Source organism: Erinaceus europaeus, chromosome 10 (genome assembly GCF_950295315.1).
Source record: "Erinaceus europaeus chromosome 10, mEriEur2.1, whole genome shotgun sequence".
NCBI classification, from domain to species: Eukaryota; Metazoa; Chordata; class Mammalia; order Eulipotyphla; family Erinaceidae; genus Erinaceus; species Erinaceus europaeus.
Window position 1 is genome coordinate 32,427,186 of NC_080171.1, and position 27,275 is coordinate 32,454,460.

Sequence of the window (27,275 nt, forward strand, 5' to 3'; positions counted from 1 at the left end):
AAGGTCATTGGATTGGGCTGCCTGGTGCATTGACATCAGATACTGCTTCAGTGAAGCAACAGCTTGAGGAGCAGGTTTCAGGAAAGATGCTTGTGAAGCCATGTTAGGGAAGGGGCCAGGAAAGACATCTCAGCATGCCAGGCTTGTATTTGCCATAAGGCTTATAAAACCCATGACCTAATTATTCTGCGTAACCCACAGAGATAAATAACTTCTCAACCAGGGATAAGTGGTAGTGAGGCCACAGCTCCAGGCCACAACCAGTTTGATACTTGATGTAACCGAGGGGGTACTTGACCAGCTGACACTGTAGCCATAAGTCTGCTGAGTTCCCTTTAGGAATATTAAAAGAGAATATAAAACAAAAGAATGTTAGTCTACAAGTTGGCAGCTGCCTTATTATGCAGATTTTCCTATTGGTTTTGTTCCCCCTAAAGAACATTTGTTCTCCTAAATAAACCATTGTACTCCTTGCTGATTTAAGCCCTTTTAGCATTTGCTTGAGACAGGAGACCCTGGTGGTCACTACTATAAGGTTTGTTATCTCCCTACAGGACAGTAAACATGTAAGGTACATCAGGCCCAAATGAGTCTTTGGTTAGTTATTTGTGTGAATCCTGCATTGAGACTGAAGTCATAGAGGATCATAAGTGCATACCCACAATGTCAGGAGAGGAATTCCAAGGAACAGTGAACACTTGGAGGAGAGACATCAGCTCAGGAAACCTCTCTAGAATATAGCATGAACCCAGAGCACAGAAGATTATCCTAGCTAACTAATACACAACAGTATTGAAAATCTATAGCGGACATGTCTCATCATTCAAACTATTAGATTTAGGATATGTGTCTCTGGAATATGCTCCAGAAAAGGAGGTTCCACAGCGAAGTCAGGTGTAGTGCTGAAATAGTCACCATGGCCTACCCTACTGTGTGCCAGGAGAACCCTGCCAATGCTGCTGAGCACTCAGACCTGGCAGGTGAGCTTTTCAGCTGGTTGTTACCACTTCTCACAGGATCCAGAAAGGAAGGAAACTAGATAAAAAATGGATTGTTGGGGAGTAGGGTGGTAGTGAAGCAGGTTAAGCACACATGGCGCGAAGCGCAAGGACCGGCTTAAGGATCCTGGTTTGAGCCCCCGGCTCCCCACCTGCAGGGAAGTCACTTCACAGTGAAACAGGTCTGCAGGTGTCTATCTTCCCCTCTCTGTCTTCCCCTCCTCTTTCCATTTCTCTCTGTTCCATCTAACAATGATGACATCAATAACTACAACAACACTGAAAAACAACAAGGGCAACAAAAGGAAAATAAATAAATATAAAAATTTAAAAAATGGATTGTTACACTCATTATGGGAGAAAAATAGATACCTCCTAGCCTTTCACCTTGTCTTCAGAAAAAAAATGGGCATGACTTACCCTTTTGGAGATGATGTCTTTTTAACCTGAGGAAATTCTGTAGACAGTTTCTGTGGCCATAGTTGAAATTAATGATGTACTCAGTAGGATAGACCAGAGGATGGAGGAGTAGGATGTCTGACGAATGGCCCTTCTGAATTAATATTTAATATACTTCTATTGAAAAGCTCTGTCTTACAATATCTTATAATAAAAGTATGAATAATTTAAGTTAATGACCATTGGTTTTCCTGTCATGAATAATTGATTGATTCAGTAGGTAGGAATTGAATGGAGTTACTTAAGATGTGAAATCTGTTCCCCAGATTTGACATTTTCAAAAATATTTGGGGTACTTACAATTTACTGCTTTAGTGCTTAAGAAATATCAGTGAATAAATAATAGTGCAAACAGTGCTATTTTTATGAAGCTTGCACTCTAGAGGGACCTAACAAGCAAAACTGAAACAAGTATAATGATAGGTAGTCCAGGAGATGGCATGGTGGATAAAGTGTTAGACTCTCAAACATGAGATCCCCATTTCAGTTCCTGGCAGCATGTGTATTAGAGTGATGTCTGGTTGGTTCTCTCTCTCTCTCTCCTTCTATCTTTCTCATTAATAAGTAAATAAAATTAATAAGTAAATAAAATTTTTTAAATAAAAATTAGAATGGTAGCAGTGACCCTCATAGAAGCAGAGAATGAGGGTTTTCACTGTCTTAGGTCTGAACTGTTGTTACTCTGTCAGCCTGGCAAAAGTGTTATTTATAATTTTATTCCACACACCCCTCCCAATAAAAAAGGGCCCTGAGCTCATGAGCTCTCACTTTATCCAACAGTTGGTGTGGCTGTTATAGTTCTTGTAAGTAATGAACTTCAATATATTTATCCCCAGAGTTTTCCTGAGAGCTATTGTTGAAGGGATACCCTTTAGTCGTAATAAAGAGTCTCATGAATTGGTACAGTTGTGGTATTGACTTAAAAATGGGACATATCTATGGAAATGCTGGGAGGCAGGTGGGGGCTCAGTGTTCCCAGGCATTTCTAATGATCAAAATTATCTTCAGTAAGCAAAGGCAGACACAAAACTGGTGTCAGGATCTTTCTGTATAAAATATAGGTTTTTTAAATTGGGAGGTCATTTAAAGGTTTAGATTACTATTACTATTATTTTTAATATTTGTTATTTGTTGGATAGAGACAGAGAAATCGATAGGGAAGGAATAGACAGGGAGAAAGAAAGATACCTGCACCGTTGTTTCTCTGCTCATGAAGTTTCCCCCTGCAGGTGGGGACTATGGGCTTGAACCTGAGTCTTTGCACATCGTGACATGTGCATTCAGCGAAATGAACCACTGGTCAACCCCTTATTACTCTTTATATATTAGCTATTATTTTTCAAAGCTGCTTTTTTCTTTTTACTAGTGATTTAATAATGATTAAAAAGACCATAAAATAACAGGGGAACAATTTCACATAGTTCACACCACCAGAGTTCTGTGTCCCATCCCCTCCATTGGAAGCTTCCCTATTCTTTATCCCTCTGGGAGTATGGACCAAAATTCCTTATGGGGTACAGAAAGTAGATGGTTTGGGTTTTGTGATTGTTTTTACATCTGGACATGGGGGTTGACAGGTCAATCTATACGCCCAGCCTGTTTCTGTCTTTCCCTAGTGGGCTAGGGCTCTGGAGAGGTGAGAATTCAGGACACATTGGTGAGATCATCTACTCATGGAGGCCATGATGGAATCATGATAACATCTGCAACTTGATGGCTAAAAGGCAGTAAGATATAAAACGAATTGTTCAAAAAACAGGAACTCAAAGGTAGGAATAGAGCAAATGAAACTAGGGGTCTTTATGTAGAAAGAAGCTAGGAAGTCTCTTTTAGCCCTGTTCTATGTGGCCCATGACTTCATTCATATAGACACAGAAAGACAGAGAGGACCAGAAAGTCCCCTGATGCTATAGGATCTCTCCATGTCTGAACAGCACTTGAACCTGGGCCTCAGGAATATAGCAAGGCCTTAACACTTACTTACCACTTACTCTTTTATGAGATTCTTGACTCACTAAATGAATAAGTTTTAAAGATTTCTTTATTAAAGATAGTGAGAAGGAGGGTAGCTAGAGACAGAGACAGAGAAAGATAGAGAATACCAGAGCATCATCTGGGAAATGCAGTTAAAGTTAGGTGTTATGCTTGCAACTCCGAGGCTTTATCTGCTATGCCAGCTCTCCAGCCGCTCTGATTAACCTAGAATCCTGGGCAGATCACCAGAGTATACCATTAATTAACACACTAATAGGCAGAACATGTTATTCTAAAGAGGTCTTCTCTCTTGTCCCCTTCACATTCACAACACTCTGGTGCCTTTGCTTGGAAGATATTTGTCTGTAGAGAAAGGACGTCAGATACAATGTTTCCATCATTTTCAGGTTTTACTCTTGATCCTCTATCAATTCTAGCACAAAAGTTGGTTCTTGGATTACTTTAGAATTCTTGCTGTTCCTTTTCTTATTGAAGAGCCAGAAACCTGTCTTTGTGAGCTAGTCATACAACCCTCTTTTTTAAAATTTGTTTTACTTCACTTTATTGGGGGGGTTAATGTTTGACTGTACAGTTGTGGACACATAGGTACAACCTCTCATCTTCTTGTGACAGGTGTTTGCAAAACACTCTTTCTATCAATGTTGGTCCTCTTCCACCCTCCTGCACCAGAACCCCAATGCCTCTCCACTTGTCTTTCACTCTTATCCTGCCAGTGGAGGTGGAAGATGCCCTAACTGAAGCCTTCACTTTATAGAAATGGAAATGAGGCAGAAACATGAGGCCATGCTTGGTTTCACACAGCTAGTACATGGCAATGTGTCGGCAAGCTGAGCCCCATAACCAGCTGTTTTTCACATCTTCCATTTTGTTAGTTCTGCTGTGAATGCTGACTGTCTCCACCTGCTGAATTGGGATCACTAGCCATATATTGTTACTTTCCAAAAACGGTAAATGACTTCTCCTAAACAAAATGTTGATGTCAAGAACTTTGATGTCTTGCTTTGTGGAGCTTTTTCAAACTGCATTTTTTGGGGGTCGGGCAGTAGTGCAGCAGATTAAGCAAATGTGGAGAGAAGCGCAAGGGCCTGTGTAAAGATCCCGGTTCTAGCCCCTGGATCCCCACCTGCAGGGGAGTCGCTTCACAGGCGGTGAAGCAGGTCTGCAGGTGTCTGTCTTTCTCTCCCCTCTCTGTCTTCCTCTAATCTCTTGATTTCTCTGTGTCCTATATAACAACAATGACATCAATAACAGCAATAATAATAACCACAGCAAATATAAAACAAACAAAAAAGATAAAACAACAAGAGCAACAAAAGGGAGAAAAATGGCCTCCAGGAGCAGTGGATTCATGATGCAGGCACGGAGCCCCAGCAATAACCCTGGAGGCAAAAAAAAAAGCTTTTATTTTTTTTTTTTGGTCCCAGGATAGCCGGATGTGTTTTGTAGCTGGAATAATGAAATTATTTCAGTTGATCCATGATTGGAGTGAAAGTTGTAGAAAAGTATGTGTGAACCACAGCCAAATGTAGTTCCCTGGGCATTGCTTCTCAGATGTATAATGGTTAATACAGAGAAGAGAGTGACACAGTTTCTTTGAACTTGGCCCTGACCCTTTTAGGTTCTGATGTAACCTTTTGAAAATTTAGTATTTTCACTTTTCAGTGAGGGAAAAGTGTTTGACTTCTTTTAGACATACTTGGAGCTTAAAGCACATCACCATACATTATGTGACACATAAGAGACTTTTGGAGATGGTAGCTGCTTCTATAGCTATTGCTGTGTTCTCACTGTTGACCGGTATTTGATGCATGCACTTTCCCCCCCCCCCTTCTCATCGTGATAGGATGCAAACCAAGAAAGTATTCCCATCATGTTGGTAGGAAACAAGGCTGATCTTCGTGATACTGCAGAAACAGAGGGACAGAAATGTGTCCTGGGGCATTTTGGAGAAAAATTGGCCATGGTAAGAGTGAGAGCGGGCTCAATTCGGGCCTTTTTCCCATCTCTGCTTACAAAGTTCATTGACAAATCTACACCCAGTGAATTTAATGGAGCTCTTAGCATCCCCTCCTGCTTCATGAATATATGTAATTACACCAAAGATTACACCCCTCAACTTGATGAAGCAGTTACTTTGTCATTTTTCTTCAGTGACTATCATTGGCAAAGATAAGTCAGTTCTTTCCTGCTTTCTTTCTCACTCTCACTTAATCTCTACAGTCCTTCTCTAGTCCTGAAATTTGGGTAAAAGAAAAAGAATGGGTGGTTTCTTATTTTGAAAAGATGATCATGACTCTAGAAGGTCGTTATGCCAAGGGGTGAAAGATGTTATCTTGTGTTGCTTGGGTGGAATAGAATTGAACATGCTGGGTTTTTTTAAAATTAATATATGTGCTTAAATAGTCTAAAATAATTTTGCATTTTGGGTACATGTAAATAATAGAGCTTGTTTCTGTCTAAATTATTAGTTTTTTAAATTTTTTTTTAGATATGTATTCCCTTTTGTTGCCCTTGTTTTATTGTTGCAGTTATTATTGTTGTTGTTATGATCTTGTCATTGCTGGATAGGACAGAGAGAAATGGAAAGAGGAGGGGAAAATAGACGGGTGGAGAAAGATAAACACTTGCAGACCTGCTTCACCACCTGTGAAGCAACTCCCCTGCAGGTGGGAAGTTGAGGACTCAAACCAGGAACCTTACACCAGTCCTTGCACTTTGCACCACCTGTGCTTAACCTGCTGCACTACCGCCCGACTCCCTAAATTATTAGTTTTGTAGGCAGTGTTTACTCTTTTAATACCATTGTGTCAGAATGCTACTTGATACCCTGGTGAGATAGCATAATGGGTATATAAAATACTTCAATGTCTGAGGTTCTAAAGACCCAAACCCAGGTACAATCCTGTGTACCACCATAAACCAAAACTGAGCTGTGTTCTATTAAAAAAAAAAAGTGCATGATCCTCTTATGACTTGTCTGACCAATGAATGAAATCAGATGCATCTTGGATTAAATAGGGACTTGTAGCAGGGATGATAAGATCTGTGGTAATTTGTACAATCACTGGGTGGAGAACTAGAAGATGACCATTGGTTTTATCAACTTGAAGGCTGCTGGATCTTGATATAGAAAAAAATGGTAGTATAAAGTGTTAGATGGAATGAATCAGGAAGAGAGGAATGAATAGTAGATGATGTCATATGTAGGTGGAACGTGCATAAGGTGAAACTTGGACTGAGGTGAATACGGTACCAAAACAAGGGACTCTGGGGAGGGAATAGAATAGGGGAGTTTGGGGGAGTGGGGGCTTGGAGTCCTTGATGGGGGACAGGGGAGTATTTAGCAGATACCTGTTATACAGAATTCAGGAATCATACACATTTATAGACAAGTGTCTGTAATTCATTAACCCTCTTCCCTCAATTTAAAAATAAAGGTGGCTGTGTAGCCACTAGACAAAAGGAGATATAATTTTGATGGACATTTAATTCTTGGGTGGTTATCTTAACCTTCCATTTCTCTCTCAAATGATTTGATAGCAGAGATTGGTGAGTGACTGAAATTGTGGGAGGGGGTAGGGAGGGAGAGAGAAAGAGAGAGATTTAATTCAAAATAAAAATCCTCTGAGTTGGAACTGTTCCTGGAATAACTTAACTGAAACATGACATCTTTTGTCTTTTTGTTTGTTTGTTTTGTTATTGAAACTCTGAATCTAATTTCTTAGTTACTAGTCATTCTTAGCATATACAATAGGAAAAAAAATAGAGAGAGAGATAGCTGGCATACCAGAAAACCCAATTATAGCCTTTTTAAAATCTATGTGTATATATTTATTTTCTACAGACCTATGGGGCATTGTTTTGTGAGACGAGTGCCAAGGATGGTTCTAATGTAGTGGAAGCTGTTCTTCATCTTGCTCGGTAATGTTTTGCCTTATATTTAAAAAACTGGACATAGGGGTGAATTTTCACTTTGCTTATCTAGCTGTGAAATCTCTTGGCTATGAACATACATTGGAAACCACTATCTTGTCTTTCAGCGTGGGTTTAATCAAAGCTATTGCTGCTTCTTATTCACTATGGAAAAAAATAGCTTTAATACAAAACAAAGCAGGTGCAGCTAAGTTGTCATTGACATTTCTGCAAATGTCATTGTAGAGCTAATAGTTGTCTTGCATGAATTATTTCCAGGTTTTAAACACACGAGACTATTATGAAAATAATTATATTATGTCATTTTCCTGGATAGTAAAAAATAAAAACTCTACAAATCAAAGTCTTTATAATTGCAATTGAAAGCACTTTGTTAAAATAATTACCCAGGTAATTATTGAGCTAAGGCAGTGGGGTTAATAATAAATAAAAATTTGGATTTAGATTAGAATGAAGACTGTATTACTGGAGTGCTTAGATGTGAATGTTTTAATCCCTGGCATGTTCTTAGAAAATACCATTTGTTAGATTGATCTTCACTTTCGAGTTTTCTGCCATGAATGAAAACTAACTAATCTAAAAGAACTAAAAACCTAGAGAAAGAGAGAAAGGCATTCATACTAGTAATTGCTAATAGGGCAAAAAAAACCCCCATAATTTTAGGCATTTTATTCTCTTTCTGATTATTGGTAAGGTTTTACAAAAATTTTAACTTTGGCAGGCTAATTTTCCTCTTTTGCTGTTTACATTGACAATTAAAACACTTTGCCACACATTAAACACTACTTTTCTATTAGTGTTTTAATATTTATAGCACTTAGTATTTTCAATTGAATGCTTGAACTCTCGCTTTGGAAGAGACCTCACAAAATTGCCCTCACTCAAGAGTGTCAGAATTAGGCTCAGGACTTGATTTAGCCATTGTTTGTACAGGATTTGACAGATGTTTTATATGCAAATTCAGAGTCTTTGAATAATATTTTCTACATCAGTTTAAGATTTCCCTCATCACACTGTAAGTCATCATTGGTTAAACAAAATGAATGCTAACTTTGTGACCTACAACATATAGCAAAAATATTGGAATACCTGTGGATTCAAGTGAACCATATATTATTTGCTTGTGATTAGTAGGAGAATCATTTATCAAACACAAGCCCAGGTAAGAACCTTTGTAATTTGGATAAAGCAATGGATTCTGTATTCTTGTACACCAAGCCTTTTAGCCAAGCAAGTATAAGAGGGTGTATGTATATTGTAGATTGTAAACCATTAATGAGAAAAAATAAAATAAGGAAAAAAACTGACCACCAGGAGCAGTGGATTTGGCATGCAGTCACAGGAGCCCCCAAAACAATTCTGATGGCAGTAAATAATGATTTAAAAAAAGAGGGTAGAGATGGACGTGGAGCTAGAGCAGCTGGAGGGGATCATGGCCACCTGTGAACGCATTTCCATTGCAGTCAAACCCGATGGTGTTCAGCGTGGCCTAGTGGGAGACACCATTGAGCATTTTGAGCAGAAGGGATTCTGCCTGGTTGGTATGAAATTCATACAGGCTTCTGAAGACCTTCTCAAAGAACACTACATTGACCTGAAGGACAGCTCGTTCTTTACTGGCCTGGTGAAATACATGCACTCGGGGCCAGTGGTTGCCATGGTCTGGGAAGGGCTGAATGTTGTAAAGACAAGCCGAGTTGTGCTTGGGGAGACCAACCCAGCAGGCTTTAAGCCAGAGACCATCTGCGGTGACTTTTGCATCCAAGTTGGCAGGAACATTATTCATGGCAGTGATTCTGTGGAGAGTGCAGAGAAGGAGATTGGTTCATGGTTTTATCCAGGGGAACTAGTAGATTACAAGAGCTGTGCTCAGAACTGGATCTATGAGTGACATGAAATCATACTACAGTGATTTCTCCATTCCATCCCCTTTCCTTCCCAAGGGCCATGGACCAAATTATAGCAAATGTAGTGATTTCCAAGAACTTCCTTCTAATCTGGAGTGAAATTCTTGGAGCTATTGAGTGCTCCCTATCCAGTATTAAGTGCTACCATCAAACTAAAATATTTTATCCCTGCTGTAAAAAAAAAGAGATTGTATGTATGAGAGAGAGAGAGAGAGAGAGAGAAATTCAATAAAATACAGTGTCTGACGTGGCTAAAGGTTGAGTAATAACTGAATTGGTAGTGGTGGGGTGGTGTTGCTTTTTCAGATGGTTGTGTGGATATTGTGTTAAAATATCCTGGGATGGGAGTGAAGTGTTTGCTGAGGCAGATGGGTTTGGACAGGATCACAGCTCTCTAGACCATAGCTGAACTCAACATTAGACAATAGTTGGGTCTGACCTTAGCTTTAAGCAGTGGGCTGGAGAATTGAATCCCTGCTCCACTTGGTAAGGGCAAGGATGCCACAAGCCAGCCCCCTGCATGGCTGTTAGCTGCTGCCTAGTATCTTAAAGGATTGTGGCATCAGGAAGCTCAAACTTTACATCTATCCTTAAATAGCTGTGTAGTCTGAAACAAGTCCCTGTCTTCCTGTTGGCATTTGAAACCTGTAAAATGAGGGAAGGTGATCTGACAGAACATGAGCTCCCACGTTTTTCTAGTTCTGACAGTCTCCAGGGCTACATATAGCTGCTGCATGTACCCCACGGGGTTACATAACTGCTGTGTAGTGCTGGAGTGTCTTATGGGCTCCTATTAAAGTTAATTGACTCCAAATTGCCGTGGTCACACCCCAAGCACCAGAATCCATAGTCTTTATTACATCATAAAGATGGGAGAGGCTGTGAGCCTCCTTTGCTTTCCTACCCACCTGCTCCTGCCTAGTGGGCTGGCAATGCTCCCAGGTACAGTGCTGCTCCCACAGTAGCTTGCGTTTGCTTACTTATAACACCTGTGTGCAAAGGCATTCTGATAACGAGGTCACCTCAGCTGTGTTCTGAGCGCAGGTTAATTGTTAACTCTTGAGATGATCAAAGAAGTCTGGCATACTGCTCTCTTGTGAATCACATATCAAAGAGTTTTTCTCATTTTTATTTCTGCATTGTGGACTGGTTTGAGGATTCCAGTACATACTAACAAAGTTTTTAAATAGGGAGATTGTAGGGGCCCAGGAGGTGATTCAGTAGATAGAGTGCAGACCTGGGTTTGATCGCTGACACCACGTGAGAGCACCAAAGATACAAGTGGATGGAACTCTATGGATGTGGAGGTGTTTTGGTCTCTCCCCCCCCTTTTTTTTTTGTACAAAATAAAGAATTGAATCAGGGAGGTGGTTCAGTAGCATCACACATGCATGTGGCCTTTGTTCTATCCTTGGCACCACATAAAAAAATGAAAAAAGCAACAAAGAGTTTCATTTACTTTGTACTCTGCCTTCAAGTTTGCTTCTCAAAGTACCTTAAATAAAAAATGGGAATCACTTAAGTCTCTGCTAGTGAAATTGTCATTAAAGAAAGTTTTTCAGTCTTTGGAAAGTTTCATATAATGTATAAGTTCTTGACATAGACCTTATAAGATGATTCTAGGTGTGGTCCTTCTCATAGCTTGTCATGTCCGAAAACTTAAGCTGGAAGAGTTTTTGTACTTGCACTGTCTGAAGCAATTTGTTTTTGAAGGGAGACAAGTGTTTGGTCACCAACCTGAGCTACTCTGCTTTTTCTGGGGATCTCTCTCAGTCAGGAAAAGGTTTTTTTTAAATTTTTTTTATTTAGATACCTGTTCCTCCCTTCTTCTTCTTCTTCTTCTTCTTCTTCTTCTTCTTCTTCTTCTTCTTCTTCTTCTCCTTCTCCTTCTCCTCCTTCTCCTTCTCCTTCTCCTTCTCCTTCTCCTTCTCCTTCTCCTTCTCCTTCTCCTTCTCCTTCTCTCTCCTTCTCCTTCTCCTTCTCCTTCTCCTTCTCCTTCTCCTTCTCCTTCTCCTTCTCCTTCTCCTTCTCCTTCTCCTTCTCCTTCTCCTTCTCCTTCTCCTTCTCCTTCTCCTTCTCCTTCTCCTTCTCCTTCTTCTTCTTCTTCTTGCGTTTGCCCTTCTTCCGTAGCCAGTTAACAGCGTCAGGTTGAGCCTGATGTAAAGTTTCGAGACCTCCTTTGAATCTGGAGAGGTGGCAGTCATTGACTATGTGGGTCATAGTCTGTCTGTAGCCGCAGGGGCAGTTCGGGTCGTCTCTGGCTCCCCAGCGGTGGAACATAGCGACGCACCAGCCATGACCTGTTCGATAGCGATTGAGGAGGACCCAATCATAACGTGCTAGGTCAAAGTCGGGTTGACGTTTGCAGGGTTCTGTGATGAGGTGTTTGTTCTTTACCTCAGCTGACTGCCAACTCTGTTTCCAAGAGTCTGGAACAGAGAAATTCAGTGTAGGCATAGGAGACCAGATTGGATGACGAGACGTCAAGCGTTGGACAGGGTGGGCGAAGATACCTGCGTATATTGGCAGGTCCGGTCGAGCGTAGACGTGGGAAATGAACTTAGATGATGCCGCATCCCGACAAATATCTGGCGGGGCGATGTTGCTAAGAACTGGCAGCCATGGAACCGGGGTGGAACGGATGGTTCCAGAAATTATCCTCATGGAGGAATATAATTTGGAATCGACCAAGTGGACATGAGGGCTATGGAACCATACTGGGGCACAGTATTCTGCAGTGGAATAGCATAATGCCAGAGATGATGATCGTAGTGTGGAAGCGCTCGCGCCCCATAAAGAGCTGGCCAGTCTTGCAATGATGTTGTTCCTCGCACCCACCTTTGCTGCAGTTTTTATGAGATGTTCGTGAAATGACAGAGTGCGATCGAGAGTAACGCCAAGATAGACTGGCTGGGCTTCATGCCGGATTCTCGTATCGTCAAGTTGCACATTAAGCTCACGCGAGGCCGAGGCATGGTGTAGATGGAAAACAGATGATACCGTTTTTGCAGTGCTAGGGATTAGTCGCCATTTTTTACAGCAATCAGATATCAGAGACATGTCTTTCGTGAGTGTTTCCTCGAGGATGTCGAACTTGGATGCCTGAGTTGCACAGCAGATGTCATCGGCGTAGATGAACTTCCTTGAAGAAGTTTCTGGGAGGTCATTGATGTAAATATTAAATAGCGTAGGAGCCAGAACAGAGTCCCGGGGGAGGCCACTTGAGACAAGTCTCCATCTGCTAGACTTGTCACCCAGAGGCACGCGGAATCTTCTGTTTTGGAGAATAAACGATATAGTGTTGGCCACCCATGGCCACCCATGGCCTCCCTCAAAACTCACTAATTGAAGACCCTAAAGTTTAGAATAAATTGGGAATTGCTAGTTTTCTATTGCTTCTGTAACAAATTACCATAAATGCTGTGATGTAAGCAACATGAAACTGTTATCTGTCAATGTCCATGTTCAGCAGGGAAACAATTACAGAAGCCAGACCTTCAACCTTCTGCATCCCACAATGTTCTTGGGTCCATACTTCCAGAGAGATAAAGGAAATCTGTCAGGGGAGGGGATGGTATTGTACAGAGTTCTGGTGGTTGAAATTGTGTGGAGTTGTACCCTCTTATCCTATGGTTTAGTCAATGTTTCCTTTTTATAAATAAAAAAATTTTAAAAAAAAGAAACTTACCTTATAGAGGTCAGACATTTGTAGTGACTTGTATAGTGTGCTCTAGATTGAATTGTGTATCCTCCTTCTTTACTGTAATCTTTATTTCTTCATCTGTGAAATGACATTAATAACACTTATCTGTCACATGTTAGTATTTTGTACATATGTCTTACATTTTTAAAATTTGTTCTGTAGTGTTTATTAATTGGCTTTCAGCAAAAATTAGCCTTTTCTCCTTACTGAGATGTGTTCTTTCCAATTCACTAGTTCAGTGTTTATCTAGTCCTCTCTTCTCTTTTTCTTCAGGGAAGTGAAAAAAAGAACTGATGAGGATGACAGCAAGTCTATTACCAATCTGACCAGTTCAAAAAAGTCAACCCATATGAAGAACTGCTGCACCAGTTAAATCCCAGACATCCATAGCTTATTAAGCCTTCATTACCAGAGTACTGAATTTCTATGTCTTGTTGGCTTCTTAAAAAGACTGGTGTGTTTTCAAACTCCTGTCACATGGAAAATTTCAACATGGGAAATCTGAACTGTGCCCTCAGATCCCCCTGGCACCTCTGCTCTTCTCTGTTACACACCAAAGAACCATTTAGGCCCTCTGGCTAAATAGTTTCTTTTTTTTTTTTTTTCTACTCTTACAGAGTTTTAAAAAATGGTGAAAAATAACATGAGCAGATAAAAGCTATGGACAAAACTGATATAATTAGATTCTGTGGTAACTAACTGGCTTTGTAGAGAACTTAGGGCCATATTTCTTTTTTTTTTTCTTTTTTTGTCACCAGGGTTATTACTGGAGCTCAGTGTTGGCACTGTGAATCCACTGTTCCCAGATGTCATTTTTCCTTTCTTTTTATCTGATAGGACAAAGTGAAATTGAGACAGGAGCGGAAATAGGGAAAGAGAAAGATAAACACCTGCATATCTGCTTCACTACTCATGAAACTCCCCCCACCCCCATAGGTGGGAAATGGGGGCTTGAACCCAGGTCCTACATGTGGTAATGTATGTACTCAACTGGGTATGCCACAACCCAACTCCTGGACCACGCTTCCTTCAGGTTGTCAGTACTAGAGGATTAGTAAATGGGGGATCATTGTCATCCTAGCTTTACTGTTAATTAACCTCTTGCTTGGGACCTAGCAGCAGCCTGCGTTAGACCTGTTTCTTCATCAGTAAGGCCTTGTAGATCTTGGCACCTCAGAGCCTATAATGCATAACTCTGAGAAGAAGAGCACAGTGGCCTACAGGTAATAAAGACTCTGGTTATTCAGACTTTTTAAATATTGGGACATTAATTTTTTGCACTCCTGAAATGACAACATTGTTAATTGAGAAAAAAATTAATAATATTTTAGGTTCCATGGGAGACCGAAGAAAACATTTTCTTGTGACAAAGCCACACATAGAAAAGAAGGTACTTTAAAATCTCAGAATACTTATGAAGTTCATGGTTTTTAAATTCAGTGTTCTAATGAAAATACAAAGTCACATACTACTGAAAGCAGAAACCAGGAGAGTTATCACTCTATTTGAAACATACACACCCACCCATCCCAGTGAATGGTTGCCTGGGCTAGCAAGGAACTAGAAACCTTTCATAGGTATTTGGTTTCTTTGGGGGATCATGAGAATGCTCTCGAATTAGACAGTTATAATGTCTTTGTGGATATATTAGAAACCATTGAATTTTTACTTTAAAGAGGTGAATTTTATGACATGTGAACTGATTTTAAGAATGTACCAGCACTTAGGATGATTTAACATTTTGCCATAATATGCATTTCCTGGTGGTTTAAAAACCTAATCTCCAATATAAGGAAAGTCTTCTTATTCCCTAGTTGTCAGTCTTCACTTCCATAAGTAAAGAACAGTGAGGAAAACATCAAGGGTATAAATGGTTTGGGAAGGTACATCTTTAAAGGAAGAATTACTTTTAGGAAAGATGAATTAGACACTTGTTTAATGAGATGAGTGACTCATCTTGTACCAAGAATTGGAGTGTTCTTACTCCTCTTTTAGAACCTGCAGTGCCTCCCAACTTCTCTGCAGTGCCTCTGAGAGCTAAAGAAGTCAATACTTAGCCAAGTCAGAAAAGCCTGGTTTTTGGTTTTCAGTTTCTTGAACTAAGTTATTCCCAACCAAGGATTTGAACTTAGCTTCAGTTTATATAGGTTCAGACTCTGCTTAGTTTAATTCATTACATAAGCTAAAATTTATTTTCCTTTTTGTTGAAATAAAAAATTCATTATAGGAATATTACTCCTGCTTATGATCTTTTATAATCAAGCCTCAAATTCCCAAATATTTATTTGTCACAATAATTTACCAGAATTACTATCAATACATTGATCATAAGTAGCTGTAATGTCATTGAGCTTTTCAAAGTATGTCTTGCCTTTACAAATGACATCTAGGATTTATTTTTTACTGTAAAACAGAAAAGTATGTATTCTTAGCAACTCTACCATGAGTTCCTCTTTTTTTTAGTTCTAGAATTAAAAGTTTACATTTTTAGCCAAAGCTTAAAAAATAATGCCTTACAGATGGGGGATTGTCAACCTGGACAGTGGAGGGAGTGGTTGTTACTTTTGTGTCTTGGTGAAACAGATGCTTTGTTACAGCTGTATGCCTTGGTGGTATCACCTGACCAGCCCCAGTTATAGTGTAGCTGATATGTATATATGACAGCATATGAGACACATATTGTTTGGTGCATCTGCACAAAACTGTGCTAGTATATGTTATTGTGTTGCCTTTATTTATTTTTCCTCAAAGTGCTCCTCTATATTTCTCCCACAGTGTGTATATGGAATATACCTTTCATTCAGAAGTATTATCTTGGCCATTACCTCTTCATTGTGAGGCCAGTACACCCAAATTGATTTTGAGATTACTTAGACATCTTTAATAAACAAAGCAATCATCTTTTTAACTATTTGAATCCAGATAAATATTTTCACAGTAAAATCTAACTAGAGGCTTAGAGCTCTGTTGATCTCTGTATAGTTTACAGAAAAGCCACATAGAATTCTTTATAAGCTTTCTTGCAAGAAAATCATAATGATTAACAATATTTACTTCATGAAAGTTTTCTTAAGTGTAAAGTGTGTTTTCAGAAGGAACAAAGATCTTTAATGTTTTAAAATAGATTTATTAATAATCAGCTATATTTGCGTAGTCCACAGACAGGCAGCTCTTCTGTTTTCTCTGAGAAATTTTAAAGCCACAGTTATACCACACAACTTTTTAATGATTCCTGGCACGTATAAAATTATAATTTCATCCTGAAAAAGGCAAGATTAGGAGACATTTGTCACTGACAAATCTTAATCTCATTCACTTTTGTAATTTTTCTACTTGCTGCTTTGTATGGCATATGTGGCACTAGATTATTTAATACTAAATGATATGTATAAGCCCAAATTGCACACACTCTAACTGAAGACAAAGTTGAGGCTAAAGATTTATTTTCATATTTGTACAGTGATACGCTTTATGGTGATGCTTTTTTGTGGACTTTCTTTGTATATGTGTATAAGGAATTTCATATGTATATGGTAAGTAGGCCTCTGCATATTGAATAATTGTTTATGATTTTGATTTATCCGGTTTACATTTTCATAGTCTCAGCCATATTTTGTTTATACTGTTTATTTTTATTCAGACCATTAATGATTATTCCATAAAGTGTAATTTTATAGCAATACAAATGTCTAAGGAACTAAAATTATCTTCTGTGTTGTCAAGTCAATAAAGCATGCCTCATTTTGTCCTTTTGGGTGTTCCTTTCAGCTTTACTGCAGAAGTAATTTTAATTCTAGGATTTGTCTACATGAAACTGCCTCTGCCTCTGCCTCTAAAACACTTTTTTTTCTTTCTGCTTTTTCTGGCCTGGACAGCTGGCTGATGGGAGGAAAGATGGAACACGTGGTTGATGCTGTGGCAATCAGGGCATCTTGGCCACTGGGGCAGCAAGGGTGATGGCAGGTGATGTGGGAGCTTTGTCCAAAAATGCTAGGACATACTCACACATGCTTCTGACCTTATGGTTTCTCAGGGCTCAGTCCCTTTCTTACTCATCCTTCACTTCCTAGCTGTCTCCTGTCCCTCCTTGTGTTTTAGCTTACACTTCAGTTCCTTCACGAGTTTTTCCCCCTCAACCCCCCACACTAGTATGACACTGCCTGCTTATACTATGTGTTTTGCCTTTAAGTGCTCAGCATCTTTATTGCCTTCATGAAGATCTTCCTGGACTTATGATGACATTTATGTCTTGATAAAGCAATCATCTTTAGCTGTAAGTAGAAAATATGGGTTAGGAAGACCACACAATGATTATGCTAAAAGACTTCCATGCCTGAGGTACCTAAGGTGCCAGGTTCAAGCCCCATTTCATTTTTTTAAAGGAAGAATGCTTGATTCTTCAGTCATTTGCCTTTTTAATCTTTTGATTATAAGTATGTAATGTTTTTTGGTTTTTTTTCCTGTGAGATTTACTAAAAGTTCCAAAGTGTTCTTTGAGACTAGGAAATGAACATTTAACACTTCACACATAACTTCTACCTAAATGGCAACAAGTTGATGTAGAGTTGGCTAACTAAACATTTGTCTTATACTGACTGTAGGGAGTAGTCTCTGAAAAAGAAGGAAGCAGAACAAAGGCAAGGAAGAATAGACTATTGAGTTGACAAGATCTTAAAAGCAGCCACTGCCTTAGAAGATGGAGAAAATTCCAACTGAATGGTCACTGGAAGAATGGTTTCACAGGTTTCTCCAGGAAATCCCTGGGTTACTAAATACTAAGAGCCTCGTCATTTTAGAGGCTGTTCTACTGGCCATAAGGAAATTTGATCCCTTAAAGAGTTCATAGATCGGGAGTTGGGCTGTAGCGCAGCGGGTTAAGCGCAGGTGGCGCAAAGCACAAGGACCAGCATAAGGATCCCGGTTCGAACCCCGGCTCCCCACCCGCAGGGGAGTCGCTTCACAGGCCGTGAAGCAGGTCTGCAGGTGTCTATCTTTCTCTTCCCCTCTCTATCTTCCCCTCCTCTCTCCGTTTCTCTCTGTCCTATCCAACAATGACGACAACAACAATAATAACTACAACAATAAAAAACAACAAGGGCAACAAAAGGGAATAAATTAAATAAAATATTAAAAAAAAAGTTCATAGATCACAGACTTGATAGAATTTGAATGGAGAGAGAGAAAGAGGAACTTGCATTTCTTCACATTCTGATAACGTACAACCCAAAATATTTTTTTTTAACTACAACTGTGACTGGGCTATCTGGTGGTGTATCCTTTTTTAAGAGCAATCAGAGAAGAACACAGAAGAATCACTAAAGATATTTGTCCTGGAATGCACATTTGGCTACGCACCTACTCTATCTTAGAGATGATCTGATAGCTACCAGAGAAAGCCAGAGTGTTCACGAGAAACTTGTGGTTAGCTCTGATTCAAGGAACCACATCAAGCACACAAAGGATATATATTACATTGTGTAGACTAGAAACCTAATATTGCCTGAATGTTTGTTTTTTGTACCCTACAAGCTTTTGACACATTCTCATTTTCTTTTCGATAGCATCTGAGGAAACAGGCTTAATCATAATGGTTGAGTTAAATTGATAGAAGAATTTAGTTTCAGATAGAACTGGAAGTTAAAAAATCCAGATATTTCTCAGTTTTTTCCTCTACAGAATCCTTTCTCAGATTTGAAGTTCACTGAAATAATTGAGTCTAGCTCCTTGGGGATTTGAGCCCAAATGGGAGGTGCTAGGGGATAGGGTTGGAGGAGTAAGTACTGTGGTATTTCTATGCCTGTTCTCTTTGTTGGTATGCTTGTGTTTCACTAAATTAAAAAGTGTCCCGGAGCAGTAAAATATGTAAGCACAAGGCCCCAGCTCGGCAAACAAATGTTTTCAGAGAAGTAAATATATCACAGTGTAATGATGGTTATGTTTATCTAAGGGGAACAGTCACAGGGAAATCTTTTCTTTCAGTTGTCTTGACTCAGTGAACTATAGAATATGAAAGGAGTAGCCACTAATGAAATGTGAATAAAGTTCTGTGTCAAATTCAAGGTAGCCATTTGACCTTTTCCTTGTAGGGGGGCAAGGACTCTTGAAGAATATGTTTCAGGCTCACTCTGGTTTCTGTAGTTGTTTTTCCCCTCAACCTGGAATATTGAAAATTTCCAAGTTCTAAAAAAAATGGTTCTTGGGGGCTGGACAATGGTTCACTCAGCAGAGTGCATACATTACCATGCTCAAGCACCTGGGTTCAAGCCTCCAGCCTCCACTTGCTGGGAGGAAGCTTCATGAGTGGTGAATTAGTACTGCAGGCCTCTCTATCTCTGCAGTTCCTCTCATTTTCTTTCTATGAAAAATGAAAAAAGCCACTGGGAGCAGTGGATTCATCAAGTGGACACCAAGCTTCAAGTAATAATATTGTTGGCAATAATAAAAATGAGATAGTTCTTGATTCCCTTGTGGATGGTGGGCAGAAAAGTACTCTCTTCATTATGTGCCTCACCGAGACACCCAGCATAATGCCAGTGCTAAGAGATTTTGTTGAAGTCAGGGGATGCATAGGGCGAACCTGGGGAGCACAGATACTGTCATACAGTGTTTGGTGCAAGATGCTGCTGTTCTTTATCATTCTGTGCAATATATGTCACTAGGAGGGCAGGTTTGGACTACACTGAGGTGCTCCATCACTTGCCCAGTGTTTACATTGCAGAAAAACATCTTTGTGTGTGTGTCAAGTTTTTTTTTTTATTATGTGTGCAAAACATCTTAGTCATAGTTGACGCTAAAGACTAAAATATCATCCACATGATATCATGCTCCTTACTATCAAACAGAAAAAAAAAAATGACTTTAAAAAAATGTCACCAGAATGATTGCTGGGGCTTGTACTTGCACGACAAATTCACTGATCCCAGGGGCCTTTTTTTTTTCTTAATAGGAGAGAAAGTTTTAGGGGAAGGGAAGAGAAAGAAGAAGAGAAAAGAAGAGGCACCTGCAGCACTTGCTTCACTACTTGTGAATCTTCTCCCCTGCAGGTGGGGACCAGGGGCTTGAGCCTGGATTGTTGCTCATGGTAATGTGGGACTCAACTATATAGAGACAGTAATTGAGGGAAGAGAGAGATAGAAAGGTACGGGGAGGGAGGGGGGAAGAGTGAGAGGGAGATAGACAGGGACCTGTAGCACTGCTTCACAACTTCCCCCTGCAGGAGAAGACCAGGGGCTTGAACCCAGGTCCTTGTTCACTGTACGGTGTGTGCTCTACCAGGTGCACCACTCCCTAGTTCCCAAGAGACACCAATGAAAAAAAGCTTATATGCACCAGGAATCACTTAAAATTTAGGGTAGAGGCTAGGAGAAGCTTGATTCTTCTTTAGCTACCAGTTTGTAATGCTATGTGATAAATTGGGTAAAGACATCATTAGAGAACAGCTGTTGTTTCTCAGTTAGTGAAAGACTTGATAACCAGCGTTCTCTGGGCTGCTTTGAGTTACTCAAAGTCTCTTTTGTGTTATCCTTGTGAAAAACAGTGTCCTCTTGTTGGCCATCTCTTGGTAAACTCTGGTTTTAAGGGCGATGCCTTTGCTCACCAAAGTGTCTTCAAACTGCTGTGTTATAATCTGTTAGAGTTTGCAATTCAATTTTACTATTTTATATTTCATATTACTTTATCACCATGGATTTTATAATGTAAATAAGCAGAACAGAGTTACTTGAAGCCAAGACTGTCATTCAGCTCTCGTGTCATTATTTTGTTGTTGTTACCAGCAGGATTTCTGCTGTTGCTCACGTGGGTGGGTGGCCTCGCAACTGAGGTAAGCCACTGGCCTTCCCGTCACCGGTTCTAGTGACCGCGTGATGCAGAAAAGAAGCGCCAGGAGAAATTCAGGTGTGAACTTCCAATTTTATTCTGAGAAGGCCAAGGCTTATATAGTAACGTGGGACATAGAACATTTTTCACATATGTCAGTGATCACAGGTTTTCAAAGGGTCAGTGTACCTATGGTGTGGCAGAGCTAAGGAATGACCGGAATTGATGAGATACAAAAAGTTCAAAACAATTAGTTTCCAGGAGGCAAGAAACGTTAATTATCTAAAGGTGTTAGGAAGGACATGGTTGTTAAAACAGCAGAGTGAGATAAAGCAGAGAATGGCAAAGTATTGATGTAAGCCATGATGATCAAAGAACCGGGAAGTGGGGTGTGTGGAAGTCCCATTGTTATGTTACTGGCAAGGCAGTGTGAGGAGTATTCAGACAGGCAACCATTTGGTTTGCAGCAGAGGAATGAGTTAAGTGTTAGAAGTTGCAGGCCTCTGTGAATCTTGGGAGGCTGATAAGGGGAAGCTGAGTCAGGAAAAGCATTTCCCCACCAAGCTCTATCCCTGAAAGGGAGAGACTGACAGGTGAGGGTGTCTTTTCAGACCTCCATCTCAAGGATGGGGGAGTTTCCCTATGTTCTACCATGCTTTCACATAACCCCACAGGTTTCAATACTCCAGGCTGACTTTTGCAGACAGAAAGATAGACACAGGGATAAGGAGAAAGAGAAAAAAAGACACTTCCAAAGCTTTCTTCAGTGTTGGGGCAGGGTTGGGTGGGGCTTGAACCTGAGTTGTGCACATGGCAAAACAGGTACACTATCTTAAGTGAGTTATCTTGCTGTCCCAGTTCTTGTATTTCTTTTTTTCCTTTCTTTTTTTTTTTTTTATGGCAAAACTGCTTAAGGGTCAGTTCACTATGTGGCAAAATGTTGAAGCAAAAAGCTTCTAATAAAGAACCTAGTGCAAATTGACCTGACAGATCTTATTATATGACAGTTGTTACTACTACTATACCACAAGCTACTGAAGTTTGAGACCTGGAAAGACCTGAAGGTAGCAATTCCCGCTTCCTCCCCATCCCCCAGACCTGGGGCCTCTCATGTATTTGGCTTCACTGCTCTTGGGCCACCACGACAGCCTCTCATTTTATTGGGAGGATTTTAATGGTTTATAGTAAGGTGGGGAGATGCAGTTTCTCATCTCCCCATGGTAGGTGTCTACAGGACACTCTCACCCCCAATTTAGGACCTTTTCTATTACTGAACCCCCCGGGGCCCGCCCGCCCGCCCGCCTGCCCGCCCTCCCTCCCTCCCTTCCGTCCTTCCTTTTTTCCTTCCTTCCTTCCTTCCTTCCTTCCTTCCTTCCTTCCTTCCTTCCTTCCTTCCTTCCTTCCTTGTTTTTAATTCAGAGAGAGAGAGAGAGGGAGAGCCAGCACAGCACTGGAGCTTCTTCCGTGTCACAGCACACCCGTGGGGTGTCAAGGCTCCACTCTGGCTGCATACATGGCTAGACATGCACCCTACCTGGTGAGCAATTCCACCTTTTTGAAAAAAATTATTGTACAAACCTGAGATGTCAGAAAAAGTTACATTGAAGGGACTAAATAATTTATTCAAGGGAAAATGCCAAACAAGGGGCAGGTTGGTGTCCCCATTTTTCTGATCTCAAACCTACTGATCTTTTTTTCCAGGCTAGCAGTTGCTAACACTAGGACTCGGGGAAAAAAAATAAAAAGACAGACCTAAACAAAACAAACAAGAACACTATGTGAAGACCAGTTGCCTTGAATAGAAATCTTAGCTTTTCCCTTGTCAGTGAGATAAGCTTTAGAAAGATCATTTAGGGGAATGGGCAGTGGTGCACCCAGTTGAGTCCACATGTTATCATGCTCAAGGAACTGGGTTTGAGTCCCCACTCCCCACCTGAAGAGGGGAGGCTTCATGAGTGGTAATGTAGTAAGCAGATCTCTCTCTTTCCCTGCCTATCTCCCTCTATGCTCTGAATTCCTCTTTGTCAACAATAACATCTAAAAAGAAAAATTAATTTTAAAAAGCTGTAAGAATTGAATAGTTTGGCATATATTGCTATGAGACCATTTCCAAGATGTACCACTAAGTGAAAAAGAAAGATAAGGCCTGGTAATCATAGTATGATATAATATGACTTGTGATAGAAATAAATCATTATGACTACATGTATGTTTATATATGTTTGAGCTACCTGGGGAGGGACCCAGAAGAAATTCAGAGGAAGAACACAGGGAACCCGAGACAAGTAAGAGAATGAGCTTATCACTCAGCAGGTTCTTTGTAACTTGGTGAGACCTGTTCCATGACCCTGTGTCCTCCACTAAAAGAATGGGAAACACTGCAGAGAGAAAGCCAAACCTAACAAAATACTTGTGGGCTCAGTGCTGACACAAACAGCCCTCCTGTCCATCTACTCAAATCTGGCTGGCTCATCTTTTCTGGCTGCCTGGCCTTTTGGCTCCTCACCTTGGCTCTCTAGAGCTCCAATACTCACACTCACCATTATCCTCTGCTGCCCTGATCAACTCTGAGATTTCAGACAGGCTTCTCTGGCTCCCAACTCTGGTGTGCTCTCTTGGGCATATGCCATAAGCGTTTTCTGGCTCTGATCTGTGAGGCTCTGCTCATTGGAATCTGGCAGCTCCTGGTCTGACCATCAGAGTTTTTGGATAGCACACACCCCCAGAGTGCAGCCATGGCCCAGGGAATGGCAGGCACTGTACTAGCTGGTTGTCTGCTGTGTGCATAGATGTACAGAGGGGATGCCTATGAGAACAGGCTTGGTTGGTCCAGGAGATTTTGTTTGCTTCATTCACTTGTTTCTTTACTAATTTGTCAGTCAGTCCATCCATCCATCCATCCATCCATCCATCCATCCATCCATCCATCCATCCATCCATCCACATGATCCTTTTGAAGCAGAGAAACAAGCTGTATTTGAATGGGGCTGATGTTAGTGGTATGCTTGAGAGTTTCCTATCTCCTCAGTCTCCTCCTAAGCCCCTCACTTCCAACCTTATGAATGGTTTAGAGTTTATTATATTCTGCCAGTAGGAGGCTTAATAATTAAACCAACTTGACCGTGGTACATACACAGAAGCAGCTTCTGGGAGTGATAATTCAATGATCTCCCTTTGACCTCCAGAAATGATCTCTCTGCAAGGTACAAACAGAGGCATTTAGTTTAATGACATTTGCACATGAGTCTTATTTCCCTGGGCTGATTTTTTTTTAACCAGTAAAATCCTTATTATTGAGGCTTTTTTTTTTTCAGTGACGAAAAGAGGAGTGAAGGCCTGTAGCCATCGACCACTTTCTATGTGCAGCCTCTGGGGATCTCACATGAGGTTAGAAGTGCTGCCTGGAACCCCATCAATATTGAAAATGCCTCTAGCTTGATTAAGCTTCGGAAACACCTCTATTGATCCTATTCAAATATTTATTGAACACTTCCCTCAGACCTGGTATGTGAAACAAATTCAGTAATGGTGCCTTTGCTCAGAGACTAGAGGGGAAAGAAGCAAGAGAGCACATGCTGGAAAAAGGGAACTCCCTATGGTGTGACTGAGTAATGGGATGGCTCTATGCCAACCGGCAAAGAATCCAGGAGGGAAAGCCATAAGGTCTCAGAGCACAGACTGGGCATACAAGCCCCAACCTTAGAGGAAATATCCAAAAATTAAGCCCCTGACTATTCTTATAGTGTATGCTTATAATATGATTATGGTGTGTTTGTGAGAAGGCCTCAGAAGGTACTTATTAGAAATCTGGGTGATTCCAAAAATATCTATACCCTGTGGCTTACGCCAGAGTAGAAGGTGCCTGATAGGAAGGCCAGAGGTGGGTGAGGCCAACCTAGAACTAAGAGGGGAACTAAATGCATGTAACTAAGTCACAGTCACACAGAATATATAGTAAGACTGAGAATGTGCAGAGACAATGAGTATGTGCAAAAGTTTGATACAGAAGGTCAAGTCAGTGAAAGCAAAGAATTGAGATGAGGCAGGTCAGACTAAACTCACTGAATAAGCAGTAGATAGAGCACAAGGCCAGAAAAGTAAAATGCCTTATATGGAAAAGAGAATGTTAAAGCAAAGATGAGTTAGCTAGCCAATCTGTAAGAAGGAGAGAAGCCCCGGATAACAGGTATCCTCCCCCAATAGTTTATCTTATGCTGAGGCTAAACTTTCCTAGACACAGGTGTTCAGGAAAAGATAACAGTAATCATAGCAATAACTAAGGCAACCAGACCCTGAGCAATGGGTCCAAGTCCCCCCCCCCCCCCTTAACCTTGCAGCCTCTGCTTCTGTAATGAGGCTTTATGTTCTCAGTCTTCACCTACTACATAAACTTGTACCATCCCTTTGTTCAAGGCCATGAGTTTTCAGAGTGATCCGGACTTTCTATCCATGCAAATAAATTCCTTTCTCCTTTACCCATCTCCGCTCATCTTTTGATTTCCAGCAGAATTCCTTAACAAGCTCTCACTAGGCCACCTGAATGGTCATATAAGCAAGAAAGGAAGCCTCAGAGAGATAGCAGTAATAGTCCCCAGAAAGGTATGGCTCTCTCTGAGGGAGAATGCCATCCCGAACAGCTGCATGCATGTGCTTACACACACACACACACACACACACACACACACACACACACACATGGTTTCTTCCTTTCTTTCCTATCCATCCCTTTTTTTTCTTTTTAATTTGATTTACTTTATTGGATAGAGACAGACAGAGGTCTAGAAGGAAAGGGAAGATAGGGAGAGAGAAAGAGAGAGGCACCTGCAGTCCTGCCTCACCGCCTGTGAAGCAAACCCCCTGCAGGTGGGTCTATCTCTGTTTTTATGTCTTTTATTTTCCTAACACCAGGGTTATCACTGGGTTTGGTGCATGCACAGTAGGTCTGATTCCCTGACACCACTTGAGAGAACCAGGGGGAAACTCCATGACTGGTGGAGTGGTGCTGTGGTGTCTCTCTCTAAAATTAAAAAAAAAGGACACTGAGAATAATGGACTTGTACATGAGTGAGGCCCCAGAAAGAAACACCTCAAAGCCAGACATTAGAGTTAACTGTCAAATTAGTGACAGTATATATCTGTCCAGTTCTGTCATTTGAGAGACAATAAGCTGTCATTGGCCTTGTCCTTTATACCCACTATACACTGTGACTTGAGTTGAACCTGGGAAACCATTTTTTTAAACCTGAGCACTGCTCAGCTTTGATTTATGGGGTGCAAGAAACTAAACCTGGGACCTCTGAGTGAGAATGCGTTTATATAACCATTATGCTATCCCCACCACCCTAGAAAAATAGTTTAAATGCACTTTATTTTTGCAGTCAAACTTCAGTCCCAATAATATAAGTCTATTAAGATTTACTTTTGCCATCAGGGTCATTTATAGGTTTGGTGCCTAAAAGACAAATCCATTTTTTTTCTTCTAATTTGATAGGACAGAGAGAAATTGAGAGGAAAGAGAGGCATAGGGAGGAAGAGAGACAGCTGTAGCACTGCTTCTCTGCTAGTGAAGCATACCCCTTGAAGGTGGCTTAAATCCAAGTCTTGTGGGCTCAACTGGGTATAACCACTGCCTAGCCCCCTGTGAAGATCTTTGCAATTCACCAATGCCAGGCAGTGGCGCACCTGACTAAGCACTGACATTACAGTGGGCAAGGACCCTGGTTTAAAGCCTCTGGTCCCCACCTGCAGGGTGAAAGCTTCATGAGTGGTGAAGCAGGGCTGCAGGTGTCTCTTTTTCTTTCTCCCTCTCTATCTTCCAAACCTCTCAATTTCTCTGTCTCTATCCAATAATAAAAATATAATTTTTTTTGCCATATAGTCCCTCCAGGTGGTCAATTCAGTCCTAGTTGCATATCAAATCAAATTGTAATGAGGATTTTCAGGGAAATAATTTTATATTTTTATTTATCTTATATTTTTATTGCCACCAGAGCTATCTTCTGGATCTGTGCTGGCACTATGAATGAACAGATCCTGGTGAGCATTTTTCCCATTATTTCATTTTATTTGACAAGACAGAAAGAAACTGAGAGGGGAAAGTAGATAGAGAGGGAGAGAGAAGATAAACACTGCAGTCCTCCCTGCAGGTTGGGGAGCTGGAGTCAGGGGGTGGCTGGAACAGGAATTCTTGCTCATGGTGATATGCACGCTTAACCTTGTGCACAATGCCTAGCCCCCAGGAAATCATTTTCCAATAGCCCAGCAGAACCATCTCTTAAAAACAACAAAAACAACTTTCCCCGGAACACAACTGGAGTTTTTTTTTTTTTTTGCCCCACCCACAACTGGAGTTTTTTATAGTTTATTTTGTCTACAGGAAACATTTCAGTTCCCTTACTCAGCTCCATGCAAAGGTTCGCTTTTAACTGTTACCTGTTTTCTCTGAAGTGCAATGACACAGCT

General features: G+C 40.7%; 2 protein-coding genes across 3 annotated transcripts in view; both read left to right on the forward strand.

The window, feature by feature from the left end:
- The window catches only part of RASEF (RAS and EF-hand domain containing), a 95,299-nt gene extending 81,707 nt beyond the window's left edge, over positions 1 to 13,592 (forward strand). Inside the window, exons 15-17 of one of the 2 annotated variants that reach the window (XM_007528393.2) lie at positions 5,296 to 5,415; positions 7,297 to 7,373; positions 13,269 to 13,592. In XM_007528393.2, coding sequence (XP_007528455.1) covers positions 5,296 to 5,415; positions 7,297 to 7,373; positions 13,269 to 13,368 — 297 coding nt within the window. In that variant the 3' untranslated portion in view covers positions 13,369 to 13,592. The remainder of the gene's footprint in view (positions 1 to 5,295; positions 5,416 to 7,296; positions 7,374 to 13,268) is intronic. The other variant, XM_060199502.1, reaches the window with a different exon arrangement.
- Positions 8,785 to 9,437, forward strand: LOC103118203 (nucleoside diphosphate kinase A-like). The gene has a single exon (XM_007528392.3). The coding sequence runs from the start codon at positions 8,785 to 8,787 to the stop codon at positions 9,274 to 9,276; it is 492 nt and encodes a 163-aa protein (XP_007528454.2). The 3' UTR covers positions 9,277 to 9,437.
- Positions 13,593 to 27,275: the final 13,683 nt, after the last annotated feature.

Coding starts and splice junctions, on each gene's coding strand:
- LOC103118203 (XM_007528392.3), top strand. CDS start 8,785: ATGGACGTGGAGCTAGAGCAGCTGGAGGGGATCATGGCCACCTGTGAA.